Consider the following 22,866-nt stretch of genomic DNA (forward strand, 5'->3'; position numbering starts at 1 on the left):
CCTCCAGGGGCAGTTGATTAAAAAAAAAAGTAAGTTTAGTGGAAGCGTGCCGCCCTCCAGTGGCAGGCGCCCATAGGCTGCTGCCTAAAGCTGCCTAATGGTGGCACCGGCCCTGGATATGCCCTTATTTATCAATGAGTGATAAATTTCACTGTGAGTGATAAATTGCACCAGCCAATTAGCCCTAACTTCCATGTCACAGGCTGTGTTTGAAAAATGACAGTTGGGAGCTGATTGGCTGGTGCAATTTATCACTCAGTGAAATTTATCACTCATTGATAAGTAAGGGCATTAACCACTTAACTGACAATTTATTTCGCCAAAAACCGCTCCTAAATTGTTGGGGTTTTTTACGAGTGAATTGGGTGAAGAACATGAATTTAACCCTATCCCAAATGATTTTAGTTAAAAAAAGAAAACATTTTTTTTTTAATTTGTAACCCCCCCCCAAAACATCGAAACATCGATCGGGAACATCGCGACCATCGGATCATCGGGATCATCGTGACCATTGCGGCTTTAATTTTGAAAGCTGGGACAGCCTCGAGGTATGCAGGGGGGGTCTGGGGGCAGCTAGGGAGGGTTTATTTACACTCTCCAGCGGCTGCTATTGTCTGCAGCCACTGGAGGGGGGTGGGGGGATCCTGCCGTGCTGACTGATCAGCAGTGATCGGCAGCACGGCAGACACAGGGGGAGAGTGCAGTGAGGCAGAGGGACCTTCCGGTCCCTCTGACAGCAGTAGCGGAGGGAAGTTTCCTTTCCCTGCCACTGCTAACACTCTCTATCTGACTGGTCGCATCCTGTGCGACCAGGTCAAATAGAGCATTTGCAAGCATGGTCACATCTGATGCGACCATGCCAGGCAAGTGGTAAAGGGGGATACATATGGCAGATTTCTCCCAGAGATGTGTGCTGAGCGATCTATCACAGACCGCTCAGCACACATCTCTCCCCTCCCCGCTCAGCACAGCGCGATGTGTGCTGAGCAAGAGGGGGTGACGGGGGGACAGCTCATTTCACCCAGCGGTGAAATGAGTGATCTACTAGATATGGCATGCATGCATACCAAATCTAGAGCCGGCTATAGTGACACGCGGGGCTGCGCATCGCTGTCGCTGGCACCCCTACACACGGAGCGATGTGTTCTTAATTTCTAAGCAATCTAGTCAGATTGCTTTTAAATTAAGAGAACATCACTCGGTGTGGGTATGGTATGGAATGTAGATAGTAACTAGGTTGACAGTGTCTAGGTCGACCATTATTGGTCGACAGTAACTAGGTTGACAGGGTCTATAGGTCGACAGGTCAAAAGGTCAACATGAGTTTTTTATGTTTTTTTGGTGTCGTTTTCTTAGTAGAGTGACCGGGAACCCCAATTAGTGCACTGTGTCCCCTCGCATGGCTCGCTTTGCTCGCCATGCTTCGGGCAAGGTGCAGATTAGCATTCCAATCGTAGTCCATGTGGATCATTAAGTATGAAAAGGTTCAGAAAAAGAAAAAAACTGTGAAAAACTCATGTCGACCTTTTGACCTGTCGACCTAGAACATGTCGACCTAGAGACCCTGTCGACCCACAAACCCTGTCGACCTAGTTACTGTCGACCAATAGTGGTCGACCTAGACACTGTCGACCTAGTTACTGTCGACCTAGAGATCGGATCCCGCTCGGTGTGTACCCCCTTTAGTAAAGCAACTGCAATAAATAGATAACACTGTGTTATACTAGGGTTATATGCAATTGCGGTAAATTCGACCATTTTTGAATTCGATACAATTCGACAGTCGAAACCCTCCCGCCGGGACCCGAATTCAACATATTCAATAAAAAAAGGATTCGACAGTCCCGCTGTCGAAAAACGGACCAATTGACGAACAGTGGGCGGCCTGGATTTGACTTCATGGATGGCACAAAAGTGTTCAAAAAATTGTGAAAAAAATTGTGTGGGGTCCCCCCTCCTAAGCATAACCAGCCTCGGGCTCTTTGAGCCGGTCCTGGTTGTAAAAATACGGGGAAAAAATGACAGGGGTTCCCCCGTATTTTAACAACCAGCACCGGGCTCTGTGTCCAGTGCTGGTGCAAAAAATACGGGGGGAAAAGGACGTAGGGGTCCCCCGTATTTTTCACACCAGCACTGGGCTCCACTAGCCAGAGAGTTTTATATAGGTCCCTGCGGCAGTGGCATTAAATCCCCAACTAGTCACCCCTGTCCGGGGTACCCTGGAGGAGTGGGGACCCCTTAAATCAAGGGGTCCCCCCCACCAGCCACCCAAGGGCTAGGGGTGAAGCCCGAGACTGTCCCCCCCATCCAAGGGCGGCGGATGGGGGGCTGATAGCCTTGTGTAAAAAAAAAGAATATTGTTTTTTGTAGCAGAACTACAAGTCCCAGCAAGCCTCCCCTGAAAGCTGGTACTTGGAGAACCACAAGTACCAGCATGCGGGGGGGGGGAATGGGCCCGCTGGTACCTGTAGTTCTACTACAAAAAAAATACCCAAATAAAAACAATACACACACACCGTGACAGTATAACTTTATTACATACATGCACACCAACATACATACATACTTACCTATGTTGACACAAAGAGTCGGTACCCTTCTCCACGTAGAATCCATTGGGTACCTGTAAATAAAATTATACTCACAACAATCCAGTGTAGATCAGTCCTCTTCTTGTTTGTAATCCACGTACTTGGCAAAATAAAAAAACGGAAAACACGGACCATGCACTGAAAGGGGTCCCATGTTTACACATGGGACCCCTTTCCCCGACTGGTGTGACCCCCCGTGACTGATGTCAAAGAGGGTCCCTTCAGCCAATCAGGGAGCGCCATGTCATGGCACTCACCTGATTGGCTGTGTGCGCTTGAGCTGTCAATCAGGCAGCGCACTCGAGATACACTGTAGCGCATAGGCGCTCCATTGTACCCAATGGTGGGAACTTTGCGGTCAGCGGTAGACCACAAGAGTAACCCCACATAACCACGCGGTCTACCACTGACCGCAAAGTTCCCACTATTGGATACAATGGAGCGCCTATGAGCTACAGTGTATCTCGAGTGCGCCGCCTGATTGACAGCTCAGGCGCGCACAGCCAATCAGGAGAGTGCCATGACGTGGCGCTCCCTGATTGGCTGAAGGGACCCTCTTTGACAGCAGTCACGGGGGGTCCTGCCAGTCGGGGAAACATGGGACCCCTTTCAGTGCGTGGTCCGTGTTTTCCGTTTTTTTATTTTGCCGAGTACGTGGATTACAAACAAGAAGAGGACCGATCTACACTGGATTGTTGTGAGTATAATTTTATTTACAGGAACCCCGTGGATTCTGCGTGGAGAAGGGGACCGACTCTTCGTGTCAACATAGGTAGATATGTATGTATGTTGGTGTGCATGTATGTAATAAAGTTATACTGTCACGGTGTGTGTGTATTGTTTTTATTTGGGTATTATTTTTGTAGTAGAACTACAGGTACCAGTGGGCCCGTTTCCCCCCGCATGCTGGTACTTGTGGTTCTCCAAGTACCAGCTTTCGGGGGAGGCTTGCTGGGACTTGTAGTTCTGCCACAAAAAACAATATTCTTTTTATGACACATGGCTATCAGCCCCCCCTCCGCCACCCTTGGATGGGGGGGACAGCCTCGGGCTTCACCCCTGGCCCTTGGGTGGCTGGAGGGGGACCCCTTGATTTAAGGGGTCCCCACTCCTCCAGGGTACTTCAGCCAGGGGTGACTAGTTGGGGATTTAATGCCATGGCCGCAGGGACCTATATAAAAGTATCCCCCGGCTGTGGCATTATCTCTCTGGCTAGTGGAGCCCGGTGCTGGTGTGAAAAATACGGGGGACCCCTATATCTTTTGTCCCCCCATAGTTTTTGCACCAGGGCCGGACGCAGAGCCCGGTGCTGGTTGTTAAAATACGGGGGAACCCCTGTCATTTTTTTCACCGGATTTTTACAACCAGGACCGGCTCAAAGAACCAGAGGCTGGTTATGCTTAGGAGGGGGGACCCCACGCTTTTTTTTTTCAGGAATTTTAACACTTGCACACCCCTTCCAACCAAAAAACATGCACTGATCTCTCCATATATATTGTAGTTAATAAAAAAAATATATATTCTTTTAAAAAATTGATTAAATAATACTTGTGGCTACTAAGGACAAACCAAGTAGATAATCCCTTCTAATATAAATAGATATGCTATTAGCAATAAAAAAGCACAAAAAAAATCATATTTTTTAAAATGTTTTATTAGATCACGACAGGAAAATGAGGAGGAATGAAATTGACGAAATGACTGTCGAAAAGCACTGTTGTCGAATCGACATTCTTCAATTGAATATACTTTTGTTGAAAAGCCGCATTTTAACATTGCAGACATGTCGAATTGAAAAAAAGTCGAATTGCTAAAAGTCAAAAATGAAACGGCAGTTTTTTTGTTGAAAAGTACTGTATTGCATTGTCGAATCAAATTCGACAGGTGTCGAAAATGACCCGTTTTCCACATTTTCGGCAATTGGACCGCAATTGCATATACCCCTAAATTGCTAACACACAGTGTTAAATGTATCTGTGCAGTTGGTAGTGTTGTAAAAATGATAACGAGTTCTCAGCAAAGCAGCTGCTGTGTATGAGCAGTAGTGTTATAGTTATTTCCACAGCTTACACGTAGCAATTGATAATTCACCACAGTAGTCACTGTTACCCAACTACTTTCTGGGTGACTGGTACTTTATATGGTTTACTACATTTATTTCTCCAGCTGGCATGCTATAATACACCTAGGTGTCAGCATGTCCACTGCGAAAAAAAAACTGTCTTAAATTGCTATAATGTTTCAATATTCTGAATAAATACAAATGTTAATTAACCCTCAGTCAGGCGCACCCAGAGCCGTCTTAACAGCAGTGTAGGCCCCTGGGCACAGCAATGCACTGGGCCCCCTACCCACCCATCAGCGGAAGGGATGGGGGGTGCTATCAGCAGCAGCTTTGATGTCCCGCGGGCAGTAGGGGGGTGCTCTCTTTCGCTCAGCATGTAGGACCTGGAGAAATAATTTCTGCTAATTACTCCTTTACTGCACAGCAGGGACGTGCAGTCAGGGGAGGCAGGGGAGGCAGTGCCTCCCCTGTCATTAATGATTAAAAAATACAAAGAAGATATTTTTAACACATATTCTGTGTCATTAATATCTGTTTTGTATTATTCTAATCATTTTGCTGTGCAAGTGCAGACAAATATGTTTGGGAGGCAGAAAGAGCACTGCCTCCCACTGACAATATTGAAGGAGCTGAAGTGGGGGCGGGGCCAAGCTCCGGGCTGTAAAAGCCCATTGAAAAAAGTATTAGAAGCGGCACTAGTATTAGTGCCTCAGTCAGGGCCGACCACTAGAGGGCGCTGTATGCTGCCAATACTGGCCTTGCATTCAGCATGGGTGAAGACATCTTGCATAGTAAAATCCTGAGGATCGCCTTCCAGTGCCTGCTGCTCTTCCTCCTAAAAAGGGCCGGCGCAGATGTCCCCTGCAATGTTCTCCACAGTCCAGGCAGCTCTGCATCCGGCCGCTGGCAGATGGTGAAGCGAGGATGCCTCAGAGGAGCCGAGACAGCAGAAAGAAGACAGCCATGTTTGTAAGTACACTATAGTACTGGGGAAGCACAGTACGAGTTGTGGGTGGAGGAAGGAGAGGTGTGTGTGTGTGTGTGTGTGTGTGTGTGTGTGTGTGTGTGTGTGTGTGTGTGTGTGTGTGTGTGTGTGTGTGTGTGTCTTGTAGTATGGGGTGAGGAGCTGGCTGGTTTTTTTTTTGGGCTGGCCTGTCATCTGATACATTGCTGATTGGTGGTTGCTGCTTTTTCCCTCTCTCAGTTGACTGCAGTGTGAGGATGTACTCTGGCTCCCTTCTGTCCCAAAACCTTTCCCCTTCCTTCTCCTCTAACACCTGCCTACTGACCTGAGATCTCATTTAAAGGTTAAGTATCCGTGGAGGCAGTGTATTAATGTTAACTAGAGGGGATGTTGTGTTGTGGTGTGGGGTGTACTGAACTGTCTCTAGGATGGGGTATTATGCTGTGGGGGTGTATTTATGTTTGCTAGGAGGGAGTAGTGTGATGTGGGGAGTACTATTAATGTTCTCTAGAAGAGTTACTGTGGTACAGTATGTAGATGTGTTAATGCTATGTGTCGTGGTAATATACAGTATTATTGTGGGTAGCAGGGTGTCTACTAATATTATCTTTGAATGGGGGTGTATTAATGTTATTTATATGTGTGTGTGTGTGTGTGTGTGTGTGTGTGTGTGTGTGTGTAAAGCGCTGCAGAATATGTGTGCGCTATATAAAATAACTGGTAATAAAAATAATATAGTGAGTGTGTGTTATCTAGGGGGCTGTGTGAAAGAATCACTGCACTTTCCAGCATGATGTATTTACTGATACAATGTTTCTCCTGTAGTATCTGGCTTCAAGTGAAACATTGTGATTTATTATGTTCTATGTATTAAAGGTTATATCTGTTTTGTTTTTGTCTGGTCTTTTTAACACTGCTGGAACTATCGGAGTGCAGCTTTTCTTCAAGCACAGCCTTTTCTTAAGTTTATTTAATTGTTGTTTTATAAACCAGTTATTTTTTTTCTGAGACGGCTACTGGATTATACATAACATCATTGAGCAAATAGTTTGTTTTCTCTGTCTGCCTGTATCTTAACTTTCCAGCATGCGGCTGATAGTATTGTCATATTAAAGTGAAGGGTCTCTCCCCGCAGCCCAGTGCTCGGATCCAAACAGGCATGTCAGCTAATGCACCGCTGCAGACCACTCTTGTACCACGAGCCTCAGGGGAGTGACCAGATGTCAGCTACATTAGGGGTTGTCCTGCACTTACCAATCTGTACTAGGAGATGCGAGTTACTGGCCATTCTCAGATGGGAATTATACCTGTCCCACTTTATGTCACACTGCAGCTGGCTGTGGAACTAGAAGTCCCAGCACACTTTGACTCTGGTTGGATACACTATACCAGGGCTGGCCAAACCGGTCCTCAAGATCTACCAACAGTTCATGTTTTCCAGGATTCCTGGAGACCTGTAGAATAGTCAGTTAGGAATGAATGCAGCACATCTTAATTAGTAATGACTACACCTGTGCACCAGCTAGGTGATCTGGAAAATGTGAACTGTTGGTAGATCTCGAGGACTGGTTTGGCCAGCTCTGCACTATACACTATATAACGATACAAACCCAGCACACCAATGGGGCAGCCTTCACCCCAATCTGTAACCTAGCTTGTCTGCCCTCCTGAGGTGTAGCGACCCCCTTCACATATGCAAAAAACGAGGTGGCACTCCAAGGCATGTAATACGGTGAGATACTTTAGTGCACACACATCAGTGCAAACACATCAACGTTTCGGGGAATGATACCCCATCATCAGGATAACAAGTGCAAGTGCAGAAAAACAAATTCATACTTACAATCACCTCCATTCCCACCGGAGTCCCGGGATGGCGTCCGGCGGCGAGCAGGAATGGAGGTGATAGGTGGGCTGGGGGTTCCCACTTTCAGAGAAATTCCATCCCTGGGCTGACTGGTTTGGTGGGTGTTTAATGTGATCGCAGGGGAACACCACACCGAGGACCGAGGGGGGGTTGGGGGTTGGCGTGAATCAGGCAGTGCCTCCCCGGCCACTGACTTCACTGCACGTCACTGCTGCACAGATGGGGCAGGAAGGAGAACACTAAACTGTAGAAGAGGCCAATTTTCAAAAATCTGGTACCGCTGGAAAGAGGGGACCCTCAGCTATCAGCTTAGGGCCATTTTACCCATGGGGCCCTTGGTCAAGAGCCCATTGAGCCCCGACGAAAAGACGGCCCTGGGCGCACCTGGCCTGGCAGGCGCCCCAAAGCTGTTCTTGCTCCCCTCTCCTCCCTAAGGGGGTGCAGGGGCCTGTCCCTCCTAGTACCTTCCTATATCTAGGTGCTGTTCGAAACCCCCCTAGTCAGTTTTCCCGCCACCTGCGTGGAGTGCAGTAGTGACCCTCCTGGCCAGAATGAAAATTACAAAAGTTGTGGATATTTTGCGGAAATATGTAGGTTTGTCCAGGGTGGCCTCTCAGGAACACTGCACCCACACTTATACTTATGTTTGTGTTTTCTCTTTTTTGCTTCAGATTTTCTGCTGAAATGGCCCATGAAACCTACGATTTCTCTCTTTGTACGTCCTAATGAAGGTCACTGATCACTTTAAGGCCATAATTAAGACCTGATTGCTAGGCTGCGTTTTCGTACAGTGGGCAATCAGGTCTAAACTGCGCATGCATATGCACCACATTGCACAAGCGCGTCACACAGGTACAAAGTGGTTCGCTTTTCAGCTATAGGTTTGTGCGAAGAATCCATTTGCACAGGCAACTGGTAATGACCGTTTTCGGGGAGTGGTTGGAAAAACGCAGTCATGCCTAAGCGTTTGCAGGGAGGGTCAATTCTGCTCTTGGACAGGCTGAAGTGACTGCAGTAGCTGAGTAAGTCCTGGGTTGAGCTGAGACTGCACAAGATCTGTTTGTATAGCTCTGCTACACATGTGTTCGCACACTTGCACAGCTAAATTACCCTCCCCCTGTAGGCAGCGACTATCTGATCGCAGCAGTACAAAAATCACCTGCTAGCGATCAGGTCTGAATTAGGTCCTAAGAGCATTAGAATTGAGTTAATTAGGTGCTAATGACGATTTTCTAACAGGCGCCTGTCAGCAGTGTCAGGCACACTGCGCCTGCACACAGAAGTCCCAGAGATGCACCTGACGTAGGGTTAAAAGCTTGTGTGGTTGTCAGTCCATAATGAACACCTAAAATCCTCAGACCTGGGAGAGTTATCAGAGATTAGAGAGGGAGTTAAATATCATGAAATCAAGCTGCATACTGATCACCTAGAAAGAGATTGTGTAACAGTGACTATTATATTTAATAATCAATTATTGCATGCCAGCTGGATGCTGCAACTTTTTGCAGCCCGTGCAATCAGATAGATGCCACTTATGGGGGAGTGTATTGTAGCTTAGCAAGTGTTCGAACGCATGTGCCGGGGAGCGGGGCAAAAAAGTTTTGTGTTGTTTCTGAGTAGCTCTGTACTTACTCAGCCACTGCGATCTCTTCAGCCTGTCAGGTCCCGGAATTGACATCAGACACCCGCCCTGCAAATGCCTCGACACACCTGTGTTTCCCTCACCAATCCCAGAAAACGGTCAGTTGACACTCAGATCCGCCTCAATGCTGTCAATCTTCTTGCGGGCTCCGCTGCGATGGCTTCCCTCACTGTTATTGTCACTGCCTGGCGACGGACGTCGCCTGGCAATGACACGCCTGCCGCCTGCGCTCATGCACAGCTGTGACCCGTTCACATGGCTGCAAAAAATTGCAGCGTACGAAAGGGTCAGAATTACTTCCATAGTTGGATAACAGGGACCACTGTGGTGAATAATCAATTGCTACGTGTCAGCTGTGGAAATAACTATAGCAGACTATTGCTCATACAAGGCAGCTGCTCTGCATAGAGCTCGTTATAATTTTTGCAACAGTAACAACTGCAATAATACATTTAACACTGAGTTTTAAATAGTGATGTGCACCGGAAATTTTTCGGGTTTTGTGTTTTGGTTTTGGATTCGGTTCCACGGCCGTGTTTTGGATTCGGACGCGTTTTGGCAAAACCTATCTGAAATTTTTTTGTCGGATTCGGGTGTGTTTTTGTTTTCGGGTGTTTTTTTACAAAAAACCCCTCAAAAACAGCTTAAATCATAGAATTTGGGGGTCATTTTGATCCCATAGTATTATTAACCTCAATAACCATAATTTCCACTCATTTCCAGTCTATTCTGAACACCTCATACCTCACAATATTATTTTTAGTCCTAAAATTTGAACCGAGGTCGCTGGATGGCTAAGCTAAGCAACCCAAGTGGCCGACACAAACAGCTGGCCCATCTAGGAGTGGCACTGCAGTGACAGACAGGATGGCAGATTTAAAAAATAGTCCCCAAACAGCACATGATGCAAAGAAAAAAAGAGGTGCACCAAGGTCGCTGGATGGCTAAGCTAAGCGACCCAAGTGGCCAACACAAACACCTGGCCCATCTAGGAGTGGCACTGCAGTGTCAGACAGGATGGCAGATTTAAAAAATAGTCCCCAAACAGCACATGATGCAAAGAAAAAAAGAGGTGCAATGAGGTAGCTGTGTGACTAAGCTAAGCGACCCAAGTGGCCGACACAAACACCTTGCCCATCTAGAAGTGGCACTGCAGTTTTCTAGCGAGAGGATGAGTGCTTCCATCCTCATGTGAATCTGAACCACTAGCCATGAACATTGGCCAGGGCCTCTGGCCGTTCCTAGCCACTCCGTGTCGTAAATGGCATATTGGCAAGCTTACGCTTCTCATTAGACACTTTTAATTTTGATTTTTGGGTCATTTTACTGAACTTTTGTAGTATACTTGACGACACAGAGGTAGAGCAGTGGACTACTGTACCGTACTGCTATATATATACTGGTGGTCACAGCAAAATTCTGCACTGTCCTCCTACTATATACTGCGCACAACTAAAATGCAGCACAGGTATGGATGCATAGTATACTTGATGACACAGAGGTAGAGCAGTGGACTACTGTACCGTACTGCTATATATATACTGGTGGTCACAGCAAAATTCTGCACTGTCCTCCTACTATATACTGCGCACAACTAAAATGCAGCACATGTATGGATGCATAGTATACTTGACGACACAGAGGTAGAGCAATGGACTACTGTACCGTACTGCTATATATATACTGGTGGTCACTGCAAATTCTGCACTGTCCTCCTACCATATACTGCGCACAACTAAAATACAGCACAGGTATGGATGCATAGTGTACTTGATGACTCAGAGGTAGAGCAGTGTACTACTGTACCATACTGCTATATATATACTGGTGGTCAGCAAAATTCTGCACTGTCCTCCTACTATATACTGCGCACAACTAAAATGCAGCACAGGTATAGATGCATAGTATACTTGACGACACAGAGGTAGAGCAATGGACTACTGTACCGTACTGCTATATATATACTGGTGGTCTGCAAAATTCTGCACTGTCCTCCTACTATATACTGCACACAACTAAAATGCAGTACAGGTATGGATGCATAGTATACTTGACGACACAGAGGTAGAGCAATGGACTACTGTACCGTACTGCTATATATATACTGGTGGTCACAGCAAAATTCTGCACTGTCCTCCTACTATATATTGCGCACAACTAAAATGCAGCACAGGTATGGATGCATAGTATACTTGACGACACAGAGGTAGAGCAATGGACTACTGTACCATACTGCTATATATATACTGGTGGTCACAGCAAAATTCTGCACTGTCCTCCTACTATATACTACAATGCAGCACAGATATGGAGCGTTTTTCAGGCAGAGAACGAAAATATTTTCAGCACACTGAGCACAGATATTTGCAAGCACACTGAGCACAGATATTTGCAGCACACTGAGCACAGATATTTGCAAGCACACTGAGCACAGATATTTGCAGCACACTGAACACAGAAACTGAGAGAACGCAGCCACGTCCTCTCGCTATCATCTCCAATGCACAAGTGAAAATGGCGGCGATGCGCGGCTCCTTATATAGAATATGAATCTCGCGAGAATGCGACAGCGGGATGATGACGTTCGGGCGCGCTCGGGTTAACCGAGCATGGCGGGAAGATTCGAGTCTGCCTCGGAACCGTGTAAAATGGGTGAAGTTCGGGGGAGTTCGGATCCCGAGGAACCGAACCCGCTCATCACTAGTTTTAACACTGTGTTATACTAGTCTAAATTGCTTACACACAGTTAAAAATGTATCAGTGCAGTTGTTACTGTTGCAAAAATTATAACAAGCTCTCATCATGGCCACAACTAGGGGAGGATAAGGGATGTAACACATGTGCCGGTTTCTCCCAGATGGCAAAAAGCCGGGCAAACTTTGTCCGGCTTTTTGCCATCCGGGAGGGTCTATCACACACCGGCTTTGAGCCGTGTGTAATGCTGTGCACATGCGCAGCATTAGACACAGCTTGAAATAAAACCGTTGTGTGTGAAAGCTCCCCTTCACACACACGGTTCACTGCCTGCAAAGACGGCACGGTCCCGGCCTGGCAGCCGGACCTTCCAGTGGATATATCCAACTGCAACCCGGCAGCCGGGCCGGGGCCATGCAGTGTGAAAGGACCCTACCCTTCACACTGTTAATTACAATAACGGCACGGGAAAAAGCCGTCCGGCTTTTTCCCAGCCGGCAAATGCCGGCGTGTGTGTTTCAGCCCAAAGGGGTCACGTGACCCGGGCGCCGGAAGGAGACTCAGGAGCCATGTCTTCTTGTGAGAACACTGCATCCTCGAAGTCCCGCCGCCAGGGCTGCCATCAAGGGGTACTGGCGTGATCAGTGTGCGGCTCACCCTTCCCCCAGTTGGATGCAGCTGAAGGATCCTGATGCAGAGCAGGCAGCGTGAGTGCAGCCAGTGCAGAGGAAAGGTTCTCATCATACAGCTGAGATCCAGGATTATGAGAGGGGACAGTTGCTCCGTTCCAACTTTGGCTGCTCCTTGCTGCTTTGCCAATTAGTCAGTGACATGTGGGATGAAGAGTTTCAAGTAAGATGGGGCATTGCTGCGGGCAATACAGGCAAAAAATTGTTCTGGTGACCTCCAAGCAGGGCTACCATCAGAAATTCTGGAGCCCGGGACTCACAAAATAGGTAGGGCGCCACCCCCCCCCCAAGCAATAACAAAAAAAAATATATATATATACATTTCTACATGCTCATCCAGAGAGGTTAGGCACCAGGATTCGTTGATTCTACTAAAAGCGTGAGTGCCGGACATTTGTTCTATATATATATATATATATATATATATATATATACATATACACTGCTCAAAAAAATAAAGGTAACACTAAAATAACACATCCTAGATCTGAGTGAATTAAATATTCTTATGAAATACTTTGTTCTTTACATAGTTGAATGTGCTGACAACAAAATCACACAAAAATTATCAATGGAAATCAAATTTATTAACCCATGGAGGTCTGGATTTGGAGACACACTCAAAATTAAAGTGGAAAAACACACTAGAGGCTGATCCAACTTTGATGTAATGTCCTTAAAACAAGTCAAAATGAGGCTAAGTAGTGTGTGTGGCCTCCACGTGCCTGTATGACCTCCCTACAATGCCTGGGCATGCTCCTGATGAGGTGGCGGTCTCCTGAGGGCTCTCCTCCCAGACCTGGACTAAAGCATCCGCCAACTCCTGGACAGTCTGTGGTGCAACGTGGCGTCGGTGGATGGAGCGAGACATGATGTCCCAGATGTGCTCAATTGGATTCAGGTCTGGGGAACAGGCGGGCCAGTCCATAGCATCAATGCCTTCGTCTTGCAGGAACTGCTGACACACTCCAGCCACATGAGGTCTAGCATTGTCTTGCATTAGGAGGAACCCAGGGCCAACCTTACCAGCATATGATCTCACAAGGGGTCTGATTATCTCAACTCGGTACCTAATGGCAGTCAGGCTACCTCTGGCGAGCACATGGAGGGCTGTGCGGCCCCCCAAAGAAATGCCACCCCACACCATTACTGACCCACTGCCAAACCGGTCATGCTGGAGGATGTTGCAGGCAGCAGAATGTTCTCCTTGGCGTCTCCAGACTCTGTCACGTCTGTCACATGTGCTCAGTGAGAACCTGCTTTCATCTGTGAAGAGCACAGTGCGCCAGTGGCGAATTTGCCAATCTTGGTGTTCTCTGGCAAATGCCAAACGTCCTGCACGGTGTTGGGCTGTAAGCACATCCCCCACCTGTGGACGTCGTGCCCTCATACCACCCTCATGGAGTCTGTTTCTGATCGTTTGAGTAGACACATGCACATTTGTGGCTTGCTGGAGGTCATTTTGCAGGGCTCTGGCAGTGCTCCTCCTGTTACTCCTTGCACAAAGGCGGAGGTAGCGGTCCTGCTGCTGGGTTGTTGCCCTCCTACGGCCTCCTCCACGTCTCCTGATGTACTGGCCTGTCTCTTGGTAGCGCCTCCATGCTCTGGACACTACGCTGACAGACACAGCAAACCTTCTTGCCACAGCTCACATTGATGTGCCATCCTGGATGAGTTGCACTACCTGAGCCACTTGTGTGGGTTGTAGACTCCGTCTCATGCTACCACTAGAGTGAAAGCACCGCCAGCTTTCAAAAGTGACCAAAACATCAGCCAGAAAGCATAGGAGCTGAGAAGTGGTCTGTGGTCACCACCTGCAGAACAACTCCTTTATTGGGGGTGTCTTGCTAATTGCCTATAATTTCCACCTGTTGTCTATTCCATTTGCACAACAGCATGTGAAATTGATTGTCAATTAGTGTTGCTTCCTAAGTGGATAGTTTGATTTCACAGAAGTGTGATTGACTTGGAGTTACATTGTGTTGTTTAAGTGTTCCCTTTATTTTTTTGAGCAGTGTATATATATATATATATATATAACATAAAAGTACACACACACACACACACACACACACACACACACACACACACACACACACACACACACACACACACACACACTTTCTCTCTCCCACTCACTCTTACCTATCACAGGCTGGCTGTAGCAGATGTGGTATCAGCCTAGTCCCATGTAGCCCTGCCCCGCTGCAAGTATCTATTGAAAAGTCCCTGCCAAAATGGCCGCCGCCTCAGAGTAGACATTTATCAAAGATACTAGGGGAGCCTCCTCTAGTATCTTTAATAACTGTCTACTCTGATGCGGCAGCCATTTTTGGAGGGATATTTACAATAGAAGCTTGCAGCATCCTCTATCCATTCTATGCCAGAACTTGGTCATGAGAGAGGGCGGAGCATCGCGTCAGGTGGACGGCGGCATGAGTGGCCTGGGCCCTCTCCTCTCTGTTAGAAAGGCAGGGCCCGGGACAGCTGTGCCTGAAACACCCCCCTGATGGCAGGTTTGCCTCCAAGTAATATCAACCCCAATATAGCATTGTGGAATGCCAGTGCTCGGTGTCTGTAATACTTTTTTAAAAATGTATTTGTTGCTCCTCTACCTATGACAGGTTAATTCCCAAATTGTAGGAAGGACAAGGAGAAATAAATGTATCTTTTAAAAAGTGTTACAGACTTCCAAGTGCTGCCATTCCACAATGATAAATATATTTAGTTATATATAGGTATATATAGTGAATAGGCACTCCACTGATCAAATAAGCCTGCTCTGGTGCCTTTAGGTAGCGTAAACAGCTAATATTCTATATCATATATTATAATACAAGCTATTTCCAGACTCAGAGTCCCACTGTTCTTTTTTTCAAGATTTTATATATGTGTGTGTGTGTGTGGCCGTCTGGTACTTTGATACGGGTAAAATTCACACTGCACTGACATTTGTGCATGTCACCCCTATCTCTCTCTCCCCATCTTTCCTTACCCCCCCATCTCTCTCTCTCTCTCTCTCTCTCTCTCTCACTTACACTCTCTCTCTCCCATCTCTCACTCACCCCTCTCCTCTCTCCCATCTCTCTCCCTCTTCTCTAGCTATCTCTCTCCCTCACCGCTCTCTCTTTCCCTCCCTCACCTCCATCTCTCTGCCTGACCTGAGTCTCCCCCAGGGGCAGTGTAATGTTAATGAGGGGTACTACTGTGCAGTTTAATGAGAATAATGTTGCACTACTTCGTGGATTAGTTTGAATATTTTGTAACTTTTTTTGGGGGGTGGGGGAGGGGTACCAAATTACTTTCTTGCCCCAGGTACAGAAAATCCTAGTTTCAGCCCTGCTAGAGGAGAGTACTTTTGTGCGTGCATTCCACAGTGGGTGCAGCCCAGAAAACGTCCTGTAATTCTGAGTGGGAGTAAGTAATGCGTGTGGATGAGAGAAGCAGGTCTTGTACAGAACAGAGAGGTTGGGTAGGGGGATAATTTGAGCAAAGGTATGTATGTTGGCACAGTAGAATACAGGTAACTAATGTATTGTAAACACTGTCACAGTGGATCTGTAGACAATGAACCAGCGAGGAAAATCAGCCTTGCAGCTGTATATACTCCTGAAGTTTTGTATAATGCCCACATGAACCCTTAGGCTCATATATTATATGTAAACCTGGCTCTGGTACTAGCCAGTGCCCAGTTTACAACTTACCGCACCGCCTCACCGCACATCCCTGCTATGCATCCTTTTCCAACCCCCAGTGACTGCCATGCAGAAGATCATTGCAGATCATGCAGCACGGTGGCACCCGACACCCAGCGGCTACACAAGGAAGTATAAATGAAGCAGCCCTTACCTTGCCTGTGTATAACCAGCAGCTGCAGAGAGTAGCAGCCACTATGAAAATGTACAGCCGCAGTGGTCCTAAATTTCAGTCAATTTATACCCGATGACTTCAGAGAGGAGCAGCTATTGTTGGAAATGTAAAACCACTACTGTATGTCAAGATGTTCTGATATTTATTTAATATTATATTTATATATTGGGGGTCATTCCGAGTTGTTCGCTCTGTAAATTTTTTCGCATCGCAGCGATTTTCCGCTTAGTGCGCATGCGCAATGTCCACAGTGCGACTGCGCCAAGTAAATTTGCTATGCAGTTAGGTTTTTTACTCACGTTTTTTTCTTCGTTCTGGTGATCGTAATGTGATTGACAGGAAGTGGGTGTTTCTGGGCGGAAACTGGCCGTTTTATGGGTGTGTGCGAAAAAACGCTACCGTTTCTGGGAAAAACGCGGGAGTGGCTGGAGAAACGGAGGAGTGTCTGGGCGAACGCTGGGTGTGTTTATGACGTCAAACCAGGAACGACAAGCACTGAATTGATCGCAGATGCCGAGTAAGTCTCGAGCTACTCAGAAACTGCACAGAGGTGTCTTTTCGCTATATTGCGAATCTTTCGTTCGCAATTTTACTATGCTAAGATTCACTCCCAGTAGGCGGCGGCTTAGCGTGTGTAAAGTAAAGCATTATACAGTATGTTCCAATACCTATTTATTATTAGATATTTTTATAACTCTATACTGTAAGTGTTACTGTTTATTTAATAAAGGAAATGTGTCTACTGGATGTATAAAGATGCCGAAGGAAAAATCAATGCACTTTAATGTGTTCAAAGTGCATACTGGAGGTGTAAATCTACAGTTAGTGATGTGTGATTATGAGCAGCGCCAAATTTAAGGGTCAGGCAATATTTTTGCCGCTTCCCCCCCACCCCCTCCACACACACACACACACACACACACACACACACACACACACACACACACACACACACACACACACACACACACACACACCTGCCTGGCTGAGGCTGTGAGTGCTCTCTGCTCTCTCCTCCTTCGGGCTCTCCTGTTATTACCCCCCTGACTTGAGGCTGTGAGCGGCGTTGCTGGCACGAGCACTCAATGCTCTCTCCTCCTCTGCTGTCAATTTGCCGCTGACACTGTGGTGATTCAAATTGACAATGACAGCAGAGGAGGAGAGAGTAGCGAGCGCCAGCACCGGTGGCGCCGCTCACAGACTTATCCTCAGGGGGGACATTGACAACAGCAGAGCCCGCAGAGGAGGAGAGAGCAGCGAGGCAGACATTATCAGGTAACCAGGGCTGCGACGCTGCATTACTAACCAGGGCTGCCATCAGCCCCCAGTGGGACATCAGCTAGACCACATGTTCTCAAACTTGGTCCTCATTACCCCACACAGTGCATGTTTTGCAGGTAACCCAGCAGGCGCACAGTTGTATTAATTACTCACTGACACATTTTAAAAGGCCCACAGGTGGAGTAAATAATTTCACTTGCCATTCTGTGAGGAGACCTGCAAAACATGCACTGTGTGGTGTCCTGAGGACCGGGTTTGAGAACCTGTGAGCTAGACTATTGAGGGGGTGGGGTGGGATTAGTGCCACCCCCAGCAGATGCCGCCCCCTAGGCACATGCCTCACGTGCCTTGTGGGAAATCCAGCTCTGATTATGAGAACACATGCCTACTTTAATTTTGACTTTATGCACTTTCTGGATAAAATAAAGGTATTCCTACATACATACATACAGCATAATGCTTAGAATAGCAAAATAAGACCTTGTAATTTTATAACTGTCCACTGGGGTCACTGTTGTATTGCTGTCTATGTCTGAGCTTTCACACTGCAGACTAAGGGGGTCATTCAGAGTTGATCGCTTCTGTGCGTTTTCGCACAGCGTGCAATCAGATCTGAACTGCGCATGTGTATGCACCGCACTGCGCAGGCGTGACAGACCGCTGCTATGGGATGGTGCTAAAAAAGCAATTGCATGGCCGAACGCAAGGAGAGTGACAGGAAGAAGGCATTTGTGGGTGGCAACTGACCATTTTCAGGGAGTGTCTGGAAAAACGCAGGCGTGTCCAAGCGTTTGCAGGGCGTGTGTCTGATGTCAATTCTGGTCCCGGACAGGCTGAAGAGATCCTGGGCTGTGCAGAGAATGCACAAAATCATTTGTACAACTCAGGAGCACATGCGATCGCACACTTGTACAGCTAAAATACACCCTCCTGTAGGCGGCGACTATCTGATCGCAGCAGTGCAAAAAACGCTGCCTAGCGATCAACTCTGAATGACCCCCTAAGAGCAAGTGTTAGGCGGAAAACATAGAAATGTGTACAGAACAGCCTACACCCATGCCTTAGTTAATATTTAGCAAAAATACAGTGTGCCTTTCCTATAAATACTGTAAATGTAGATATTTATTTAAGTAGCTTCAGTTTGTCAAATAAACAGTACTTAACTTTTCTTTTTTAAATGTTACCCCTCAGGGAAACGTGTGTGTGCAGGGGAGGGTCTGGCTCGGATGGAGCTCTTCCTCTTTCTCACCACTATACTGCAGATGTTTACATTGAAACCCACAGTGAACACGGCGGATATAATAATAACACCGGAACCCAAGAGCAATGCTTCTAGACCTCGCGCTTATGAGATGTTTGTCGTCCCTCGCTGATGATGTACTCAACGTATTGATGATAGATCAAGTTTTAAGAGAATTTCTTATTTCAAATGTACCTTATGATTAAAAAGCAGAAAAGAATAAATTATATTGGTAAAAACTGTATACATTGTATAAAACTTTACAATTAGTACATACTTACAGATATAATGAACATTACAGAATTGTGGTTCAAAGGTTAAAATAGCCTTGATAGGTGGATTCCTAAACATATCATGCAATGATGTTGATAATGATCATAAAATGAACAAAATGATAGATATAAACAATAAAAAATTGGAATATGAGATAAATAGATGAAAGTATTTAAATTAATTGAATTAATGAATTACTCAATGTACAGCATAAAAGAGCTTAATAACAAATACTTTTAATTGTGGTATTCAGACATACAGTATAGTAAGCTTTTGATGTAATTTTGCCAAATTTAATATGATCTGGTTTGAAAAGGAAGAAGAAATTAATGAGGATGCGGTCACAATGCCGGCTATCGGGATCCAGGCAGTCGAAACACCGGCGCCGGAATCTTGACACCCTTTAGAATACTGATGCCGGAACTCTGAAAGGGCCAGGAGACCATCATTGGAATCCCAACAGCTGGCATCCCGACCGTCAGTATACAAGCAGGTATAGCTTTAGGGCCGGGAGAGGGGGGTTAGGTTTAGGCACCAGACAGGGGGGTTAGGGTTAGGCTGCGGGGGGTTGTAGGTTAGGGTTAGGCTGTGGGAGGGGAGGGTAAGGGTTAGGGGGTTGGAGACAGGGTAGAACAATCCTCACTTACCCCTGTCAGTTTTTTCCACATCAGGATCCCGGCATCAGTATTATGACTGTCGGGATCCTGTCGTCCGGCATATCATACTGATTCCCATTAGTGTTATCATTTAAAGAGTGAAATGTCGGTAACCTACAGTATAACAAATATTGAGGAGACAGACAATTCTACTAATGTAAAAGGACAAGGGAGAATCATGTATGTGAATAGCATCCAGAGATTTACTGATGCCTAGCTACAGCTACAGTGTATATGCAGTGTATATGCAGATGATGAAAGAATAGTTACTAGGAATCTGTGAAGTAAAAACTTTCTTTATTCTAGGAAATAGGATTGCCACCTAGGAATGCTGGTGGGTTAGGTGGGCAAGCCTCCTGGTGGTACACGCACATACACTTGTGCAGTCAAATGCACACCTAATGATTCCGGAATCAGTATTCTGACAGCCAGCATCCTCACTGCCGGTATTCCGTACCCAACCCCAATATGCCATACAGTAGGAGATGCCTGGCATGAGTGAGCTGACAGGTCCCTATGTATATCCGCTAGCATCAGGCTTCTTTTTTTTGCTTTTTGCAACACAGTAATACTAGGACGCACCAGGAGACATTGGTGATTAATTTGGTATGCGACACTTATATCTGTGTCTGACTGATTCTGTATCCAAAGCACAATGAAACTTGACATGGAAAAAAGCCACTGTCGCTGCATCATAGTATTTCGTATGCAGATTCAGATAGTCACACGCAGATATACAAGTGTAGCATACGGAAAAACTCAGCACAGTCTCCTGGTACATCCTGGTATGTATTTTTGGCAAAAAAAGATGCTATTGCCAGGTGGCAATCCTATTACCTAGAACAAAGAAAATTTGCAGGTGATAGATTCCTGCAAATTACTGTTCATAGAGAGGCTTGCCATCTAGCAACAGCTGGTAGGCAGACTACCACACACCTGATGGTTGCTCTAATAATCTTGATCCTCTGAGGATCTGAAGGTCTACCGTAGTGCTTGCCAAAAGTACAGCTAGAGGAACAACAGGCATCCATGACAAGAAGTCTGATAGCTCTCCTGGAATTTAAATGGCAGAGAGAACAATTTTAATCATGACTGCCCAATTCCAAATATCTATTGTATCTTGTCAGAAGAAAATAGACCTGGTGCCTCCAATTCTATTTAGATAGGAAACAGCCATCTTATTGTCCAGATAAATCTGTATAAATCTGAAATTCTTCAGAGATGGTGGGAAATTAGAGACTGCAGAGGCAGTTTGGCCAACCTTATAACCAGGAGGTTTACATGGCAGCTGGATTCCTGGGTGTACTTTACATCTGATTGATCTGTATTGTATGAAGGCTCCCCAGTCAATGAGGGAAGTATCAGAGGCAATTATTATATCTAGTAGAGAGTCCAGGAGTGGCAACATGGATTTTGACTGAACAAGAGAAACCCTTTCTGAGGAAGGTCCCTACGAGGAACTGAGACTGTCTGAATAAAAGAGGAATTTGAAGAAATACCTGACCCAGGGCTCTCATTGTCCTTATGTACTTTGCCTAGACTCTCACTAGGAGTTGTCTTTGAAGAGAACAATCTATAGTATGAGTGTCTGCACCTCTTTCCATTTCTCTGGACTGCTATATAGAATTAAATGGAATCTATTTGAAACCCCAGAAAGAATATTGTCTATTGTCTGCATCATACTAGGACAGATTTGGGTTGGTTTATAGAGAAGCCTATGTTGAGGAAGAGCAACATAACGAGTTCCCGATGAAAAAGTAATGTCTCTCAGTTTGGGTGAACTACTAATAGCTCATCCAGATAGATGAGGCAATGGTTCACTTTCTGATAAAACTGGGTCACCATTACCCTCATAAGTGTCTCCATCTGATTATGGGCTTGTGGAAATGACTATGTATATAAACACGCAGGCCACTTGCAGTGACATGCCTCCAACATGCCCACATTACACGTCTTCTTTTGAATTTACTTCAGGCCACCTCCCAGAAAGCATCCAGTAATAGTCATAGCTTTGCCTCACCATCTCTGATGCCAGAGCCTCGATACACAACAGTACCATTGTGTGTACAGTCAGGGTAATGCGTGTGCCATAGGGGTTTTCAAAATAATTTGTGCATGTGCAATAGCAAATAATCACTCAACTATGCAGACTTTGGCATTATGCTCATTTAACCTCCATCTATGAATGAGGCTCAAAGAGAATTTAAACTAGGGATGTGCGCCGGCCCAAATATCGGGTTTTGGGTTCTTGTTTTGGATCTGTATCTCCTTCATGTTTTGGATCTGTATTTGTTTTGGATATATGTTGTTCTTTAAAAAAAATCATAGAAACAGCTAAAATAACAGAATTTGGGGGTGTTTTTGTTCCTACAGTATTATTAACCTCAATAACATTAATTTCCACTAATTTCCAGTCAATTTTGACCACCTCACAGCTCACAATATTGTTTTTATCCAGTTAAGCCAAAAGGTTGCAGCGAGGTAGCTGGATGATCGACAGCAGTGGGCGGCACAAACATGTGGCAATTACATTTTCAACATAACTCATCTAGGGTATCAGTTTAATAAACTGTGAAACTGAAAATGTTTGTCATCTACACAAGAAGACAATCATCAATGCTTCAAACAGAGCAAAGAAAATAGGTGCAAGATGGAATTGTCCTTGGGCACTCCCATCCACCCTTATGTTGTATATATTAAACAGGACATGCACAGTTTAACAAACCAATCATTTTTGCGACAGGGACTGTCACTTAAGTTGTGGCTGAAATTATTAGCTTGTTTGGGCGCCTGCAAAACAAGCTGGCAATGGGCAGTGCACAAACTGGCAAGATGTCATCAACAGCATCCGATTCCTCATCCCCACCATTGTGTACATCCTCTTAATTAATAGGTCCCTGCTGGAATTCACCATTACAGGTGCCTCTTTATTTTGTAGATGTAATTGTTGGTAAGGCCTTCCTCGTGGAATTGGTGATTCATTTTGATGAACATCATCTTTTCCACATTTTGGTGAAGTAACCACTTAAGCCTA

The 22,866-nt window shown here is 45.9% G+C and overlaps 1 protein-coding gene across 1 annotated transcript in view; it reads left to right on the plus strand.

Annotated features, from left to right (window-relative positions):
* Positions 1 to 19,145, plus strand: part of LOC134949308 (cytochrome P450 2A5-like) — a 164,682-nt gene extending 145,537 nt beyond the window's left edge. Inside the window, exon 9 of the mRNA XM_063937805.1 lies at positions 18,855 to 19,145. Within this exon, the coding sequence (XP_063793875.1) occupies positions 18,855 to 19,036 (182 nt within the window). The 3' untranslated portion in view covers positions 19,037 to 19,145. The remainder of the gene's footprint in view (positions 1 to 18,854) is intronic.
* The last annotated feature ends 3,721 nt before the right edge of the window (positions 19,146 to 22,866 follow it).

This window comes from Pseudophryne corroboree, chromosome 8 (assembly GCF_028390025.1).
Source record: "Pseudophryne corroboree isolate aPseCor3 chromosome 8, aPseCor3.hap2, whole genome shotgun sequence".
Classification (NCBI taxonomy): domain Eukaryota; kingdom Metazoa; phylum Chordata; class Amphibia; order Anura; family Myobatrachidae; genus Pseudophryne; species Pseudophryne corroboree.